Below are 19,081 nucleotides of genomic sequence, written 5' to 3'. Positions count from 1 at the left end.
CCCAGCCTCCCAGCACGGGGCAAGCCCTGGGAGGGAGCCACTTCCCTGCCACCCCCACCCTGCGTCTGTCTGACCCCATCAGTAGGAAGAAAAGGGCCCCGTGCTGGCAGTCGGGAGACCGAGTTTCAGTCTCTGCTCATCTGATATCTCGCTGAGTGGCTCTGGACAAATTCCCAGCTTTCTCTGAGCTTCTGTCTTCCCGTCCATAACATGGGGGAGAGTACTTTATTTATTTATTTATTGGGCACGTCCACTGCCTACAGAAGTTCTGGGGCCAGGGATCAAACCCACGCCACAGCAGCGACAATGCCAGATCCTTAACCCACTGAGCCACCAGGGAACTCTGAAAGGGAAGAGTAGATACTTACCCAGAGAGTCTTCCTAGCTTAAAATGGTTAGCGTCTCTGACATCTAAAACACAGCTATGCTGAGGGACCAGGGTAGCTGACTCAAGAGCCGACCCATCCTGTCCCAGCCTCACGGGCAGGGCTATGATCAGAGGCAGAACGACACCGCCTGATAACTCTCTCCCAGGCCTCATTTGAACAGAGGACAACCTAGTCCTCCAGGAACGCTGGTTTGGGCTGGAGCCCTTAGTCCCCACATTCCAGTTCAGAACCCGTCATCCCCGCGCCCCGAAACTGTCACTGCGTCCCTGAACACTGCGGAAGATGGCAGGGCCTCTCCAGAAAGTCAGTGTCCTGAGTCCTCCTGAGAATTCGCAACCTTCTTGAGGTTTTAATCCTCATCCCAGTTCCTCCCAACCTTTTGCCACATGGCCATTGATAATGGCTACTGTTTACTGAGCACTTGCTATGTGCCAGGCCCTGTTCTAAGTATTTCATGGGTCCCTAATTACTGGGTCAGACTGGGGCTCGTTCGTGCCGCCAGCAGTAACGAGGCCCACAGCACAGGAGGATGGTACGAGGCACTTTATCATGGCACTGAAACCTCACAACTGGAAGAGGACAGGTCTCATTTCTATTTTATAGGGGTGGAAACTGAGGCTGCGAAACACTGGATGACTTATCCGTGGCAGGCTGTAGAACTGGCAGGCTTCCTGTGACTCTCCTGTCATGCTGCTTTTCAGAACAAATACGGAGATGCTCCCCAGCCCGGTAATTTGTGGGGAGAAATAAAGAGGGCCCACTAACGCGACCCCTCCCTAGATCTCTGGAAAGGGTCCATGAGCCTATCCTTGGTGGGGGCAGGGAGGGGTCTGGACAGGCCTGACTTTCTCCACTGACTTCCCTGAAAGAAAGCTGGCCCCAGAGAGGCCAAGAGTCTTTTCCCCAGTTCTGGGTGACCAAGTCACGTGACCCGCTTTCTGTTTGGGGGCAACATGAGACTTGGAAGGGAGGAGGGGAAACCAAGATAGAACCCCTGGATTCAGCCTGGAGTCAGCTGAGCTACGGTCTCAGGGTGGAGCTGGAAGACAGAGAGCAGGCCCGGGTGCGCGGGCTCACTCACGCACCACACCTTTGATGAGTGCCTAGGATCAAGTGAACCCCCGGGCTAGGGCGCACAGCGACCCTGAAGTAGAGGGTATCATTCCCATTCTACAGATGAAGCCATTGAGTCCGAGATATTATATAACTTGTTCTAAGACTCACAGCTGGCAAATAGGATTCAAACCCAGGTCTACCTGATTCCAAAGCCAGGGCTCTGATACACTACAGTGCTCCTGTGTGTTAGGGACTGTGGGGGGGCGGGGACATAAACTAGGGTGAGACACAGTCTGTGGCGGCTGCCCCTAAGTCTTTGAACTGCAGGGCATAAGCAGGGCTGGAGTTTCCACCTCACCCACATGGCCCCAGCCTGTCTTGTGTGCAGCCCTTGCCAGGAGGCCTCCATCTCGCTAATGCTGTCCCTTTTGGAGATGCTGTGCCTCAGAGACAGGCCCTGGTAAACAGAAAGACAGCTGGGAATTTAATTTGCAAGGGAGACATTGGGGAGAAGGAAGTTGAGAGCAAAGAGCCAGAGACCAGGGGGTGAAAAGCTGTGTGTGTGTGTGTGTGTGTGTGTGTGTGTGTTTGTATTGGTGCTGGACCATCCAGCTGTGGACAGGTCCTGCCCATACCCAAGTGCCACCTTGTTGGTGAGGACTCAGGGATGACAAAGGTGGCTTCATATGGGCCTGAACCGGACAATTAGGAAATTAAATCTCCTTCCCATCCTCCCCCAGTTTCACAATGCTGCATCAAGTCAAAGGGAAACCACACTTGCAAAATTCATTGGTTTACAGTTTGCCTTCCTTTGGTCCAGAGCATAGTGAAGAGTTAGAGGCCCCCCCCCCTTTTTTTTTTTTTTTTTGCTTTTTAGGGCCACACCCAAGGCATATAGAAGTTCCCCAGGCTAGGAGCCTACACCACAGCCACAGCAACTCAGAATCCGAGTCACGACTGTGACATGAAGTACACCACAGTCCACCGCATCCCGGAACCCTCTACCCACTGAGCAAGGCCAGGGATCAAACCTGCATCCTCACGGATACTAGTTGGATTCGTTTCCCTTTGCACTACAATAGGAACGCCTACATTTTTAACTTAAATTATGTTTACTAGCATCCGCCAGAAAGGTCCTTTTCTTTTGGTTTTGTTTTTTAGTTATTGTTGCCACTTTATTTGTATTCTTGTACTGGTTATAACGACAGCTTTTAACTTTACACGAAAAGTCCAAGTTGTGGGTAGGATTTAGGGTGAGAATCCACTCAGGAGTCACCGGACCCAGGCTGGTGGTGGTATCGGTGGGGGAGGGAGGGTGTGTATGTGCGGGCGTTGCTCGTGTCCGCAAGTGGGAACCAGGAAGCGGTGACAGCGAATTGGGAGTAGCCTGGAATGGGCAGCGGCGGCCACAACGCCCGCCAGAGAGGCGCGCGAACTTACAAACTCCGTCTCCGGTAATGCCACGGCGCGGGCCGCCCAAGCCCCGGCAGCAGTAACGGTGCGGCGCGGGCTCGGGAGGGCCCGGCGAGCTCCACCTCCGGAGGCGACCCCTGGGCCCAGGGAAGGCGGGGACAGGAGGGAGTTGCCTGGGCCCGCCCCGCGGCCTTGTGGCCATTGGTCGGCACCGCCCCAGCCACCTGCCCCTACCTTAGGGGGCGGGGCTACCTGGCCCCGCCCCCTGCGGCTCCGGTTCCCAGGCCGCTCTTCCTCCTCCTCTGGCCCCGCCCCCGGCGCAAGGCCCCGCCCCTTCGAACCCCGAGCCCGGGCGCCTCGTGATGTCACCGCAGCTTTGATACAAAGAGCCCTTCGGCCCACGCGGGTCTCCCGGCAACGGGCGCCGGTAGGGGCGGGGCGGCGTCTTCAACTGGTCCCGAACCGCGCTAGGAGCAGCGAGTCGTACGGGACTGCTCTTGCGCCCTCCGACCCGCGCCCGCCGGCTCCTCGCCCTTGTGCAGCGCACCAACCCGCGGCCGGATTGGGGATGCGCACCCCGCCGGCTTCCGGGGACCAGGTAAGCGGGGGCCGGGGGACTTGGGCTCGGGGGTTCTGGCGACGCGCACCTGGCCCGGCCCGCGGCCCCGGGACCGTTTAAGTTGTCAGAGCGCGGAACTTCGCCCGCAGCCCGGACGCCGGCTCCCGCCCCAGGAGGGTCCGCCCTCTCGGCCCTGGCCAGAAAGGTCGGATTACTTGCACCCGGGCTCGCTGGGCCACGGAAGAGAAGCTGCCACCCTAGCCGCCGCCTCCAGCCCTCTCCCCGCGCCCAGGTGCTAGAGTGGGCAGCCCTAGCCCCGGTCTCGGCTAGAGCTGGCCGTTTCTCTCTTAGGCGCCGTTTCAGAAAGTGCTTTTAGGGGGAACCTAGTGGCTTGGGAAGGAGGCTTGTTTGCCCGGATGCCTCCCTTGGGACAACCCACCTTCGCTCCCAGCGCGCCTGCCCCTCTGGGACCATTGTTGCCCCAGCTCCCTGCCGTTGGCCCCGCGGGCTACCGAAGAAGGCTGTGCATGGGCGAAGTTTTTCCGTACCTCTAGGAGGCTGCCGCGACCCTGTTCCCGGGCTGCCTTCGTCTCCAAGGACCTCTACGGGCAAGGAGGAGGGCCAGCCTAGTTTGGGGACAGGGCCCTGCTGCTTCTCAGCCGAGAGGCTGGCGAGGCTGGAGGTGTGCGCGGGCTCCCAGCTCTCAGCTCTCTGGGCCCCAAGAGCCGGCAGGTCGCCCCGGTAGTAGTTGCTGTTGTCACAGCCGCTTCTCTGCGGGAGAGCCTCTCTGAGTCTTGGCGGACAGCCGCCGGAGAACCGTGTCTGTGCTGTGGGAACCCTACCCAGCCCTGGACTTTATTTCTTTTCATCCCTGAGCACCCTCCAGCGTGCCCCTCTCACATTTCTCCTTCTCCCTAGACGGGCTCTCCCACAGCTGGCTGGAAGGGACACATCATTCAGCCTTGAGGGACATGCCTGTGTTGGTGGGCTTATAGGCCCGCCCCTCCAAGCAGTGGGAGAGAGCTGGGTTCCTGCACTCAGCCAGTAGGACTTGGCCGGCAGCCCCCTGGGCTGGTTCCTGGTGATCCATCAAGCCTTGTCTTCCCTCGGGGGAGGTGAGTGCTAATCGCAGGGGCTCTGGGAAGGGGCATCCTCAGGTCCTTTACCTGGTGAAATGAGGTTAGGTGATTGTGGCCGGAGGGGGGTGGGTACAGGTGTGTGCGTCTCTGCAGCAGGGGTTTCTGTCTCTCTCCCTCCCTGGAACCATCTAACCCAGCCTGGTGGGAGTCCTTGAGTCACTGTCATTGACCACGGCATCTTGCCACACACCGGGCACTGGCTTAGACAAACTGGTCCAAGCCTTACCCTGCTGGGCTGGCATTCATGAAATTTTGATTATGTGCCCAGGGGCTATAATATGCAGACACTTCCCGCCCCTCGAGGTTTTTGAAGGCCTTTGGGAGCCTGATAACCTGGGTCAAATTGCTCTCTCCCCCCTCCCCCACCCCCCCCCCAGCCCTCTGGCAAAAGTTGATCTGGGTGGTCTGAGTGTGACTTCACATAGGCGTGTGTCTGTCTGTCTGTCCGTGTGTCCCTGTCCCCTGTGGGATTCTTGAGTAGCAGGCTGCACAACTTGGACAAATGCCTACTGGGGAACAGCTTTGTAATTTGGAGATCCTGGCTTTGGTGGAGACGTAGGGTGAACGACTAAGTCCGGAGGGAGATAAGACTGAGCCTAAGGGCAGGGACAGGGCTAGTCCGGCCAGGTGAGCAGTAAGGAGGCGTGACCTTTGCCCCAAGAAAGACCAGTAAGAGAGATTGCCTGGAGCCTGTCCGCGGAAGGGACTTTCAGTCTGGCGAGGGCAGGAAGGAGAAATCAGGGTGCCTGGAGCAGCCTGCACTGGGAAGGTTCTAGGCTGCAACCTGAGAACTTGCTGATGGATATTCTCCTGGCCCCTACTCTCCTCCCCTCCTGGTGGGACCGTTTGTGCGCCTCCGCCCCCATGGCCCCTTCATGGTCTCCTAGCCCCCTCCCCTCCTGGTGGGACCAGGTACCCCTGCACCCAAGGCTTTCTCTTCAGCTGTTCACCTGGGGCCCTCGCAACACTCAGCTCCAGCAGCCTCCCCACCTCTCAGGAGGTGGCTGGAAACTTCCTCTCTTAGGGCCGCAGTCCCTCCTCTGTGGTGGCCTCTTATGCCAGGGGATGTTTCACAGCTGATCCTGCTCTAAGGGGCTTCACAGTTTCACTCTACTTTTTACATTCGAGGTGTGAATAGGGAGGAGGTACAGGTGGAGCAGGTAGAGGAGGCTCCCAATAAAAGAGCAGGCGAGCAGTTCCTGGGAAGCAGGCACCTCAGGGGCTCAGGGCCTTGGGCAGGAGAGGGACAGCCTGGGCAGAGGGAGCCTACCCTCTTGCCGGTGCCCTGTCCCCCTGGAGCAGAGCTCATTGCATTTTGGAAAGGAAGCATTAAAAAAATTTTTTTTTAATTTTTATTTTTTTAGGGCTGCACCTGCTGCATATGGAGGTTCCCAGGCTAGGGGTTGAATCGGAGCTGTAGCTGCCGGCCTGCATCACAGCCACAGCAACAGCAACGCGGGATCCAAGCCGCGTCTGTGACCTACACCACAGCTCACGGCAACGCCGGATCCTTAACCCACTGAGCGAGGCCAGGGATCAAACCTTCGTCCTCATGGATGCTGGTTAGATTTGTTTCCACTGAGCCGTGTTGGGAACTCCCAGGAAGCATTAAAAAAAAAAAAAAAAGTTTTATTGAAGTTTAGTTGGTTTACAAGGTTGTGCTAATGAAAAGGAAGCATCTTTATCTGGTCTCTGTGCTGCCTGGTGTTGGGCACAGTGCCTTGGCTTTGCCAGGCGGGCAAGATCGCTGAAGTTGGGTTCTGTTTTCCTCTGGGTCTTGACTCAGCAACTGGGCATTGATGGCATCGAGTCACCAGCTCTTGAATGAGGGGGACCAATCGGGTGTTTCTGCTGCCCAGTCTTGCACCTGGATTAACAGTAGTCCCGGTCCACGGCCAGCCGGGCACAGGACAGGCGTGTTGATTGGGCAGACCCACCCAGCGTCCTTCTGGACATGGTGTGACCATCTCTGCTGGCTGTGGGACACGGCCTCCTCCCTCAGGTGGCTTCCCGGGCACAGATCCTCCCCGATCTCTGCTCGCCCAGCAGTTGCCCGGCGCAGGCAGTTCATTCGTTCGGCACTATTTGAGCCTCTCATTCGTCTTAGATGCTGTGCTAGGGCACTGGTGACACGGCAGTGAACCCAGCTGACCGCAGGCCCCGTTCACGGCGCTCACATGACAGCGCAGAGCAGGCAAACAGGTAAAACCTGCAGCGTGAGAGAGGCAGGAGGTCCTGGGGGTGCTGGGCGAGCTGCTGTGTTGTGTCCAGGGTCCTGCAGGGAGGCCACTGACATTGGCGAGCAAGCCTGGGGCGGGGACACCGGACGATGCCAGGACAGCCCAAGACGGCAGGAGGGGAGCAGCAGTCCGGTTGAGGCTAGAAATCCCCAGGGCCCGGCATGCATTTCCGAGCCCTGTCCTCTCCAGACCGCTGCCGTGGAGGGGCTTGGGCAGAAAGGCCGTTCTCGGGGAGAGGTGTCTGCGTGTGGCCCTCCCTGCGTGGGCCGTCCTGCCCTCAGCCCGGCTCCGGTCACATGAAGCTGCCTGTGTGAATGTGGAAACAGTTCTTGCCAGACTGTGTTGTTGCCACCCCACAAGTTGATGCCAGCCAGAAGCGCCCGGATGATGTCTGTAGAGCGAAGCAGAGGGGGCTCTGTCTCCGTCGACACCCCCACCACCCACAGGCCAATACTTCTGGGGGTGCGGCAGGTGCAGCGCTCAAGACCCGCAAAGTAGCCAGCAGCCAGCAGCGGCCTCCCAAGGCTCTGCTTCCTCACCTCCTCCTTGGGCTCCTTGGGCTCCCTGACCTCCTGTAGCCCCTGGGTGCCCCTCTCCTCACGCCCCGTGCCCCTGGACAGGTGGCAGCACACACCTGTGCCCAGGTCTCCTCAGGAGCCCGGCAGAGGCGCTCATACACCTGCGCAGCGGCTTTGGGCTAATCTCCATCTCGCTGAGGGCCCGGAGGAAGTGTGTCTGTCTGTCTGTCGGAGGCAGCGCAGTGGTCCAGAGCCATGGAGCCTGGGTGACCTTGGCCCAGCTCCGACTGGTGGGTGATACAAGTAATACCAACATTTCTAACCCACCTTCCCAACTTCCTTCGCGAAACGGGAAGTTGCCTGACTATTGGGCATGTTTTTAATTGATTCCGCCTGCTTCGTCTTCCCAGACAAGTGGGTTCTTTCCCAGTCATGTAAACATGACCAAATGAAAACAAAACTCCATAGCAGTTATTATTATCAAAAAGAGGAAGGCCTGAACAGAACTGGAGTGGGGGAGAGTGGGTGGGAGCTCTCTCACGCCTGAGTCATCTGTCACCCCCACCCTCCCGAGCTCTGCAGGCCTAATTACCATAAAAAGGGGCAAGTAGCTGGTGCTGTCTGCTGTCTACACTGGATTGGAGATGAGAGAGCTCAGTGGGGTCTGCTCTTGGCTCCAGACTTCCGTCTCAGGATAGGAAAGAGGGTAGGAGCAAGTTTCTCCTTCCTGTTTACCTGTTTTCCTGGGAGAAATATTCACCTCAAAAGACAGGTGCCCTGGAGTTCCCTGTGTGGCTCAGCAGTAACCAATCCGACTAGTATCCATGAGGATGCAGGTTCAATCCCTGGCTTTGCTCGGTGGGTTAAGGATCTGGTGTTACCGTGAGCTGTGGTGTAGGTCACAGATGCGGCTCAGATCCCACGTTGCTGTGGCTGTGGTGTAGGCTGGTAGCTACAGCCATGGGTGCGGCCCTAAAAAGACAAAAATCAAAAAACCAGACAGGTGCTTTCATCCCATGCTCAGCCACCCAATGCCTGTTTTCTTAAAGTAGACACAAATAGTTTTGGAGCCAGAAGGCACACGGGTCTAGGTCCTGGCTCTGCTGCTTGCTGATTGTGGGGCTTGGGGCAAGGTGGCTCACCTTTCTGGGCCTCTGTTTCCCCAGCTGGAGGATGGGGGTGATAATAGCACCCACCTTGTAGAGTGATGACGCAGATGAAATGAGCCACTGTGACCTGACACACCCAGATTGGGTCCTGACACTTAATTGGTTGGTACCTGATGGCCAGTTAGGTAGCTCGAGGCCAGGTGGTGGAGTCCCCAGGAGCCTGGGCTCCAGAGTCAGACAGTCCAGGTCCAGAATCCTGGCTCTACCAGCTGCTCTTCGTGAAATTTCAGGCAAATGATTCAACCTCGCTGTGCCTCAATTTTCTCAGCTGTGGCAAAGAGAATGATGCCAGTACCTCTCTCATGAAGTCATGCGGATCTAATATGTAAATATATGAAAAACACTTAAGACAATGCTTGGCCTGTGAGCGAGCTGCTATTTTTAGTTCCTGCACGCTGCTGCCAGCTTGATTCTGGTGACTGATGACGGGATTTCTAGCAGGGAGGATATCAGCCTCCGTACAGGAAGGTAGCACTACCTGCAGGACCTTTGCAGGAGGAGCACGTTCCCAGTTCCTTAGCTTCTGGGTCTTTAAACAAGACAACTTGGCCTTTGCAGATGCAGGCTCTGTGGGGCTGGATGAAGTGGCTGGCGCCTGCCGCAGAGACAGCCCGTGAATGATGCAAAGCATCTTCCCAGGTGATGGCTGTCTGCATGGGGCGAGGAGTCGGGCTACACCCGGTCCTTCCTCCCAGAGGCTGCCAGCTCTGCCAGGCTGTGGCCTGTCTGCCCAGGGCAGGGGGGGCTGCCCTCTGCCCCCTGCCCCCGCCCTTCACCTCCAGCCTGGGCCTGCTGCCTACCTGTACCTGGCCGGAAAAGCCAGCTCGGAGCAGGGCTGTCCCTGCCTTACTGAAGCACTTCGGCTCTGGCTGGCTGCAGGCCCCCAGAGATCTGGAGAGGGGCCAGGTGGAAATGTGTGGGCTGGCAGCCACCAGGCCACGTCAGATGACTGCCCTTGGTCATTTTCCAGGGAGCAAAGCTACCTGGCTTGGCCGCAGCTCCACCGAGGCAAAGCTGGCCAGGCCCGGCTGGTCAGGTGGGTGGAGGTTCGAACAGCCTGTGGCCAACAGTGTTGAGCAACCTTGAGTTGATTGGCCCCCTCTCGAAATGAGGGTTCTTGTTGACCAGGCAAGTCTGGCTGGCACACTGTTGTGCAATCATCTGCAAGGGTGTGAGTTATTAGCAAAGGAGGATCTCACAGCAGCAGGTGTGTGTGTGCGTGTGCGCGCACATATGCATACATGTGCGTGTGTGGAGCCGTCCCCTCCCCTTCAGTGTGCTCACACTCAGTTAAAGGGACGGGCTGAATCCCTGCGCCCCCCTAAAACACTGTAGACACACGCTTCCCCCGCATTTGAACATCTCAGGTTGCTGTGTGTCATACATTCGCTGCTGTATTCGAATGTGACAGTGCTGTTTCTCGGTGCGCTTGAGATCACAGTGCATCTTAAAAGCAAAGGCATCTTGGATTTAATGAACACAGAAAGTAGGTAACCTCTGGAGAACTTACATAACTTACCCAGGTTCTTCGAGGAAGGAAGCAGAGCTACCTGGCAGTGGCGGGGAGGATTGGGGAGGGCACGCTCTGATGTGATTTAGGGGAATGAGCATGGACATTGGGCAGACCTGGGCTGGGGTTCCAGCTTTACGGCTCAGAAGCTGTGTGACCTTGGGAAAGTAGAGCAACCTCTCTGAGCCGCGGCTTATTCCTCTACCCAAGGGGGGTCATGGCTCCACAGTCATCAGGATTGTGTGCCGGGTACCTTTCCCTCTTTCTCCGTTGCTGGGGGCCGGGTCACACTGCTCCCTCCTACCTGGGTTGAAGGGGGAAATGAAGGTGGGGAGGGGGCCCTAGGCCTTCCCGAGGTGGCAGAGGGAGGCTGGCCTTCAGACCCTGGCTTCTTGACTCAGTTTATAATCCTCGAATGTCTTTTCCTCCTTCCCTCCTCGTCCCCCAACTCTGCTTGAGTTTTCCTTTTCACATGTGTTTCTCTTTAGCAATTTTCCTCCGAATCTCTCTCCTCTCCCTTTCTGTAAAGTCTTCCCACATGTAGCCTCTTTGAAGCGCCTGTGGTGGGAAAGGGGAGGGGGCTGTGCCCCGAGGCCGGGGTGGCACAGGCCCCAGCAGCCTCAGCTGACAGTAGTCAGAAGTCTAGTATTCTGCAGCCTTCAGCTCAAGTCAAAAGTTGTGGTGCCACCAGCCTGGCTAATTGCTGTTCCCGTGGCCTACGGGTGCGGGGCTCAGTCTGAGAGGCCGCTCCACGCTGAGTGTGGGACCCGGCCATCAGCAGGAATTTTCAGCCTTTCCTGCCCTGAAATCCGACCTTGATCAGATCCTAGTCCTGCTTGCTCTGTGACCGTTGACAAGCTCTGGAACCTCTCTGAGCCCATTTTCTCATCTGAACAGTGGCTGAGGCACAGGAACACCTGGCCCATGCTGGGTGCTTAATAGATGTAGTCTCTTCTGGTCTTCCTCGAATGTTTAAGACTGACTCGTGAGTTTGGTTTTTTTGTTTTCTGTTTTTTGTTTTTTGTGTTTTTTGCCTTTTAGGGCTATACCCGCAGCATATGGAGGTTCCCAGGCTAGAGGTTGACTCAGAGCTGCAGTCGCTGGCCTACACCACAGCCACAGCAATGTGGGATCCCAGCCGTGTCGGCGACCTACACCACAGCTCATGGCAACGCCAGATCCTTAACCCCCTGAGCGAGGCCGGGGATCAAACCCGAGTCCTCATGGATCTTCGTTGGATTCGTTTCCACTGCACCACAGCGGGATCTCCCAGACCACCTTGTGTTTCTTTAGCTGGGCGCTGTGCAGATGGCGGGTAGGGAACAGCGCTTGAGTGAGGGCTGCCCGTGGGAGCTGGGCGGCCCCGCAGAGGGTGAGGCTGACCAGGGTCCCGAAGGGAGGAGCAGGTCTGGGGGAGCAGTGGGCCACCCCGAACTGGGCTCGAAGAGGGCTGCCGGCTGGAGGGAGACTCTCAGAGCAGGCAGCGGCCTTAAGCCTGGTCCTCGTCGGAGGCCCCCTCCCTGTCCAAGGTCCCTGCCTCCCCTCCCTCTGAGATCCTGCCAGAGGCCAGTGGCCGACTTCCTCATTTTGTGTGGAGTGTGGGGGCCTCACGAGCCCCCTCCTTGATGAGGTCTGGGGGTGGCCCGCGGTCCTTGGCGTGTACCCAGGGGTGAAATGCATTGAACCTGCCCTAAGAGGAAAGGGCCGAGGTGGGCAGCACATCGCTTAAAGGAGCCTGTATCACCTGGCACAGTGGCCCCTCTGGGACCCCAGGGGGCAGGGCTGTTACCCGGCTTCTGGCTGGATATTGGAGCGGGGGACCTGTGGGTTGGCTGCCAAGGCTGGGATGGAGAAGCATCCTGCCGGCTAATTCTTCTCTCCCTAAACTGATACATAAGGGGAGGTGGGGGGCGGGGCGGGGGGGGGCACGGGGCCCAGTCTGGCTGAGCCTCTACCCGGTGTCTACCCAGTGTCACAGGGAGAGTCGCGGAGCAGAGGCAGGGCTCGCTGCGGGGCCAGCGTCCGGAGATGGCGGCAGGGCTCTAGAAGCTCAGTTCTGGGCTAGGGGTTATGGGGGTACCCGGAGGGAGGGGACTGGCCTCCCAGATACAGTGACTGGCCTTTTTAGGAACAGGCGTCTGTGGCCCAGGGAGGAATTGTGTTTCAGGCGTAAGGAGCAGCACCTGCCAAGGTGTGTGTGTGGCGGGGGGATGAAGCTGGACAGGCGCTTGGGCCGCAAGGGGTGGGGGAGCAGCAGCACTGGTCTCCAGGCCAAGACTGCTGGCCAGTCTGAGGAGTCAAGACCTCGTTCTGTGGCTAGTGGGGGAGCCCGCAGTCTCTTTGAGGGGCTCCCTGGAGCTTCCTGCCTCTGAGCCTCAAGCTATGGCTTATGGCTGGTTCTCACCTGTCCCCACTCTGGAGGGCCTGGGAAGGACCCTGAGCTGCTCAGCCTGCCCTGCAGTGTGCTCTGTGGGCCCCAGTGTGGGGCTGCACCCCTGGAACTGCCGCTTGGGGAGCAGGACCTGGCACAGGCTGCGGACAAAGAGGGACGCTTGGACTGAGCTTGCCGGGGGGTGGCTTCAGGGGCTCTGGGCTGATAGGAGGTGCCAAAAGCTTATAAAAACAGAGGGCCTGATTGAGGGGGGGTGGCTAGCAGGGGGCACCGTGGGCTTGGGTGGAGGAGAGCCACCTGGGCTTCTGTGGCAGAGAAGGGATGCGGAGGGTACCCAGCCTGGCTTTAGACTGAGGTACGCCCTCCTGGGAGGGGCGGGCCACCTCGTTTGAGGGTACCCCACTGAAGGGGTGCAGCCTGACCCTCCTGCTGGAGCCTCGGGGCAGAGAGCTGGCCCGGCTCTCCCTTCCCAAGTCTCCCCTTCAACTCCTTATCTCGCTGGGAAAACAGAGCCCCCAAGACAAGCCCCACAGACTCTCAGCTGTGTGAGTAATTAAGCCCTCACTTCAAACAGCCACGTCTTTCAAAGCTATAATTTGTAGCCCAGAATAGCTGCCTGTTCGGAGAGTGGGGAGAGCCCTTGGTGCGCCCCCCTTTCTGCTTGCAGCCTGTGAATTCGCTTTTGACAATTTCATTGCCCTCCCCCTGGCCTGTGATTTTCCTGGAGAGCCAAAGTGACAGTGGCCGGCGGGGACCAGGGCTTCCCCGCAGGCGCTTGGAAAATCTTCTCAGAATTGAGAGGAGGTGATGGAAGCTGGGGTTCCTGACTCAGGTTCCCATGGCTCCAACTCTCTGTGTGATGACAAAGGGGCGCAGAGGGCACAACCGCAGCATCAGTTCTGGGCAAAGGGGATGAAAATGTCTAGACACGGAGCCTCATCTGTCAGGAGACACATTTACTCTTGGGAATTTTAGGCAAAGCTCAGAGTAAATGCTGGCCGTGAAGTACGTGTGCCCAAGTGCCCCCCCCCCCCCTTTCCTCTCTTCCTCTCATGTGTGGCTGCACCCGGCCACTCATTGTAGACGGATCTTGGGTACGGATTCCGGTAGGTGGATGCAGGGCACTCAGCTCACAGGAAACACCTCCCGGGACCTGCAGCCTCTCTGGGCTGACATGCCTGGAATTCTTGGGGCTGGCTGCTGGGTTTGGTTTCCAGATGTGGAAGCAATTTAAGTTCTGTTTTCATAATCCCCAACAGTTTGCCTCCAAAGTCCACGTTCTCATTTGAAAACCAAGACCGTTGGCTCCACTTCAGGAGCAAGGGGTAGACTAGTTGGCCTGTTTGAATCCCTTTTTTGTTCAATAAGTAAGTTCACCCGGGCACTCAGATCTGGGCCTCGGGGTTTTGTTGGGCCATGAGGCCCCAACAAGGGCTTGGTCCCCATGGGAGCAGAAGTTGTCCCTGGGCACCGTTGTCCCCTGTGGGTTTTCCTGGAGGTGGCTCACTTAGTCAAATCCAGCTGCAGTGTCTGCCTGGCCTCTCAGTCGCTGTCACGGACCCTGGACAGCCAGCCTCAGGGGAGAGGGGACTCCGGTTCTGGCTATGTCGGAGGGAGACTGGCATCACAGCCAAGCAGGGTGCCCACGTGTCCTGGGAATGGTAAAGTGCCCTCCTCCCCAAACTGACCGCAACAGAGGGAAGAAGTCGGCCCTAGCTTTCAAGTAGCCAGAAATACTGCCTGGCACAGAGAAACCGGTAATAACTTGCTCAGTGAGCGAGCGTTGCTGGCCGCAGAGGTGCCTGTGCCAGGGATAGAGGCTCCGCTGTGGCCCTGTGGTTCCAGGGCTCACGGCGGATCTCGTGTCAGCCAGTCACTATTTAGGCAAAATAACTTTCCCATTTGTGTTCTAGCTACACGATATACAGCTCTGGGCAAACAAGAAAACGCCTTTGCCATTTTAAATGCCCCTGGCCGAACTGCACACAGACACTTCTTTAAAATGGAACTAGCCTCTTAACCTGTGGCTATTGAGAGAACCCAAGAAATGTGTCCCTCCTTAGATCCGTGCGTGAGCAGTGTTTACGGTACGTGGTCCTGATGATCGTGGATCCACCCAGGTTCAGTTTCAGCAAAACACCGTCTCTTTAGAAGCAGCAGTGGTTGAGAACGATCATGGACGAGAAGCCAACAGTTCTTTTGAGAAGAGGCCCCCAAACGCCCACAAAATCCAGAATTTCTTGACAAGGTTCTAGAGATCCAGTCGCTCTCTTTGAATGGACGTTAAAGGAATGGGCTCTCGTTTTCTGGGTGGACACCCTGGACGGAGCTGAGGGGTCTCCACGCAGACGTCCTGCGGGAGGAAGGGGTCTGAGTTGCTAGGGCCGCCCTAACCCTACCTCGGACAGGGGCTTGAACATCTGGAGGGTCTTTTTTTTCACGGTGCTGGAGTCCCGTGTCCATGATCAGAGTGGCCAGGAAATTGATTTCTTCTGAGGCCTTTCTCCCTGGTTTGACTTCCCCCCATATCTTCACGTGGTCGTGTGTGTGTGTGTGTGTGTGTGTGTGTCCGTTCCCATGTCCTAATCTCCTTAGAAAGACACCGCCAGTCATATCGGGTTAGGGCCATCCTTATGACCTCATTTTAATTTAATGACCTCTCTAAAGACCCTGACTCTAAATGCAGTTACATTCTAGAGACTCTCGGGTGGGCAGGGAGACACAGCTCTGCCTGTAACAGGAAGGTTCTCTGGACCCGTCCTCCAAGGGTGGGGGTGGGGTGGAGGGTGAGCAGAGCCTGGTGTCCAGGGAGAGCCCGAGTGCAGGTGGGTACCTTTGCCTTCAGGCACGGGCCCGCTGTGGATGTGGGGCCCATCGGGGTGGCTCTGGGCCAGATGCTCTACTTGGAAAAGCTTCTAGTGATGCTGGGACTCTTGGCTCACCTTCTAGAGATGATGCTTCCTACAGCTTGAGCCGCCCTCACCTCTTGGTCTTATGGTCATTTGTAACCTAGACTACTGCCTGGCAGTTCTTACTCTTGCAGGTTTGTTTGACCCACTGGAGGTTGTGCTGGTCCTCTGGGCTCCCTACTTCTGACTCTACCTCTAGGAGAACATTGGTTTTTTTTGACTGCCCATGGCTTGTTGGAAGTTCCCCGCCCGGGGATTGAACCCATGTCACAGCAGTGACCCAAGCCACTGTTGTAACAATACTGGATCCTTAACCTGCTGAACCACCAGGGAACTTCTAGGATAGCGTTAAGGATAGTTTCCCATTTTCATCCTTCTTTTCTTTTTTTTTTAGGGCCACACTCGCGGCATGTGGAGGCTCCCAGGCTAGGGGTCCAATCGGAGCTGCAGCTGCCGGCCTACACCACAGCCACGGCAACGCAGAATATGAGCCGCATCTGCGACCTACACCACAGCTTGAGGCAACACTGGGTCCTTAACCCACTGAGTGAGGCCAGGGATCGAACCTGTATCCTCATGGTTCCTAGTCAGATTCTGCTGCACCACGATGGGACCTCCGCTGCTACTGTGTTTGCTTTGTAACTGTTTGCTTTGCTCTGTAACTTTTCCTGAACCACTTGACATACAGTTAGGCAAGACGTTATCAAAACTAAAGGCATGTCTCCTTCGTGAGTGGATCCCACTGACACACCTGACAAAATCAAGCATCTCTGTCACTCAGTATCTAGTCCGTACTCCACCCTTTCCCGTTTGTCTCCCCAAAAAGGTCTTTTACAGCTGGGTGGTGGTTTGTTTGCTTGCTTGTTTGAGCTGGGATCTAATCAAGGATAATGTTCAGGGCTTATGTCTCTCGGTTAATCTAGGATGATGGTTCCCCCAGTGTGGCCAGGCACCAGCAGCAGCAGCATCACCTGACAACTTGTTAGAAATGAACTTTCAAAAAAAACACAAGGGAGTTCCCACTGTGGCTCAGTGGGTTAAGGACCCAGTCTCGTCTCCATGAGGATTCGGGGTTGATCCCTGGCCTCGATCAGTGGGTTAAGGATCCAGTGTTGCTGCGGTGTAGGGAACTTGCATCCTCACAGATTACATCAGGTCCCTAACCCGTTTTCTAGAAAAATCGCTCCATTCACAATTCCAAAGACATCAACATTGAAGTTTTTTTTTTCAACTTTGCCAATCTGATAGTTGAATATTTATTATTATTCTTTGCTTTTCTTCGGATTTCTTAGTGTACTTTTAAAAATGTTTAATTTTAAAAATAATTTCTTAGTGTACTTTCAGCCGTTTGGACATGGATATCAAGAACCTTTTAAGAATGGTTACAGGAGTTCCCATTGTGGCTCGGGGGATTAAGAACCTATCTAGTGGAGTTCCCAGTGGTGCAGCAGAAACGAATCTGACTAGAAACCATGAGGACTCAGGTTCAATCCCTGGCCTCACTCAGTGGGTTAAGGATCTGGCATTGCCATGAGCTGTGATGTAGGTCACAGACTTGGTTTGGATCTGATGTTGCTGTGGCTGTGGTGTAGACTGGCAACTATAGCTCTGATTGGACCCCTTGGTTGGCAACTCCATATGCCGCAGGTGTGGCCTTAAGAAGCTTAAAAAAAAAAAAGAACCCAACTAGTATCCATTAGGATGCGGATTTGATTCCTGGCCTCAATCGCTGGGTTAAGGATCTAGCGTTGCCACAAGTTTTGGCATAGGTCACAGATGTGGCTAGGATCCCGAGTTGCTGTGGCTGTGGGGTAGGCCGGCAGCTACAGCTCCAATCTGACCCCTAGGTGCAGCCCTAAAAAGAAAAAAAAAAGGTTAATAAAAAACAAACACAACCTAATTCAACCTATGGAAATGCATGTTTTCAGACCTGCCCCAGGCCTACTGAATCAGAAACTGAGTCAGTCTGACTCTTAACAATCCACCCCATGTGACTCTGATGCACATTGAAGTTTTAAGAACCACTCGTCTAGAAAAATCCCCCCCCTCCTCTATGACATGCCCTTTTGGTGAAGACCCCAGGCCAGTTGTCCTGTCGAAGAGCCCACATTCTTTCTGGTCGTTTCCCCGAGGTGATGTGGGGTTTGTCGGTCCATCCCCTGCTTTGCCACCTGGTGGAGGTTAGAGTCTAAGGCTGGATTAGATGTAAGTGCTTTGTAAAGACTGTATAGCAGGTGATGCCATGTCCTGCATAGTGTGTCACATCCAGAGGCCAGTGTGTGATTGTCCGCAATCAGTGGTGCCAGGTTTGAGCACCGCATTAAAGTGACACGAGTCTGTTTTCTCCATGGTAGAGGCATCGGGGGTGGGGGAATGGGATTTGCAGTCACTTGTATGGTGATTCTTTGGTGTTTTGTGCAAGTAGCCAAATCCTCGTCAACCCTCCTCCATCCAGCGGTTTTGTTCCACAGGCGGTGGGCATAATGTCGTTTGTGTCTGGTCAAGCTTGTGTTGTTCAAATCTTCTTTCTTCTAATTCTGTTTGCCTGCTCTGTCATTTACTGAGAGAGGTGAGTTAAGGTGAGTTAAAATCTCCAATTTGTAGTTCTAGGTTCTGTGTATCTTGAAAGTGTGTTATTAGATGCATGAAGAGCGAGACATCTTGTTAAACTGGTTGGGGTTTTTTTTAGCTTTTGTTTTCGTTGCACCCGTAGCATGGGAGTTCCAGGGCCAGGACTCAAACTCAGACCTCAGCATTGACCCTAGCCACTGCAGTTGGATTCTTAACCCACTGTGCCACAGCAGGAACTCCCTCTTTGTCTTTTTCTTCCTTTCTTTTCAGGGCTGCACCTGTGGCACATGGAAGTTCCTGGCCTAGGTAGGGGTCAAATTGGAGCTGCAGCTGCCAACCTGTGCCATAGGCACAGCCAGAGCAACACCAGATCTGAGCCAAATCTTGCGGCCACGCTGGATCCTTAACCCACTAGGGGAGGCCAGGGATCTAACCCACATCCTCATGGATACCAGTCAGGTTCTTAACCTGCTGAGCCACAATAGAAACTCCACTTTATCGTTTTTTAGTGTCCTCGAATGTCTCTTGCCTTAAAGTATACTTTGATCTTAATAGAGCCCCTCCAACTTTTGGTTGGTGTTTTTTTGGTGTATCTTTTTTTGTTCTTTTACTTTCTATGTATCTATGTCCTTATGCTTAAATTGTCTCTTGTTAGTTTAGTACAAGTTGTTTTTTTAATTTAGTCTGACAATATTTGTCTTTTAAATAGGATGGCCTATTCCATTTTCATTTAATGAATTACTGATATGGTTGAGCTGTTCAGTTTTTTTGTATGTTTGTTTGTTTGTTTTGTCTTTTTAAGGCCGCACCTGCGCATATGGAGGCTCCCAGGCTAGGGGTCCAATTGGAACTGTAGCCGCCGGCCTGCACCAGAGCCACAGCTGTGTGGGATCCGAGCCTCGGCTGTGACCTACATGTAGCTCGAGGCAATGCCAAATCCTTAACCCACTGAGCGAGGCCAGGAATTGAACCTACGTCCTCATGGATGCTAGTCAGGTTCGCTAACCACTGAGCCACGACAGGAACTCCTGTTCAGTATTTTTTCATTATCCCAATCAGATCTCCGATTTTCTCTCCTCCCTTTTTTTCTGAATCCTTTTGGATGACTTAAGCATTTTCTTATTCCATTTTCTTCTCCATGAGATTTTAATTTACGTATTTATTTTGGCTGCAGCATGTAGCAGCTTCATATAAGATCTCAGTTCCCAGACCAAGG

At 55.3% G+C, this 19,081-nt stretch overlaps 1 protein-coding gene across 3 annotated transcripts in view; it reads left to right on the top strand.

The window, feature by feature from the left end:
- RAB11FIP4 (RAB11 family interacting protein 4) overlaps nucleotides 1–19,081 on the top strand; it is a 106,446-nt gene that overhangs the window by 64,755 nt on the left and 22,610 nt on the right. Inside the window, exon 1 of one of the 3 annotated variants that reach the window (XM_047757824.1) lies at nucleotides 3,197–3,456. The exons of the other annotated variants lie outside the window; for them this stretch is intronic. Coding sequence (XP_047613780.1) covers nucleotides 3,427–3,456 — 30 coding nt within the window. The 5' untranslated portion in view covers nucleotides 3,197–3,426. Of the gene's footprint in view, nucleotides 1–3,196; nucleotides 3,457–19,081 lie in introns of those variants that run through there. 3 annotated transcript variants of the gene reach the window in all.

Source organism: Phacochoerus africanus, chromosome 14 (genome assembly GCF_016906955.1).
Source record: "Phacochoerus africanus isolate WHEZ1 chromosome 14, ROS_Pafr_v1, whole genome shotgun sequence".
NCBI lineage: Eukaryota > Metazoa > Chordata > Mammalia > Artiodactyla > Suidae > Phacochoerus > Phacochoerus africanus.
The sequence above is the reverse complement of the archived record's forward strand: the minus strand, read 5'-3'. Positions and strand labels throughout refer to the sequence as shown.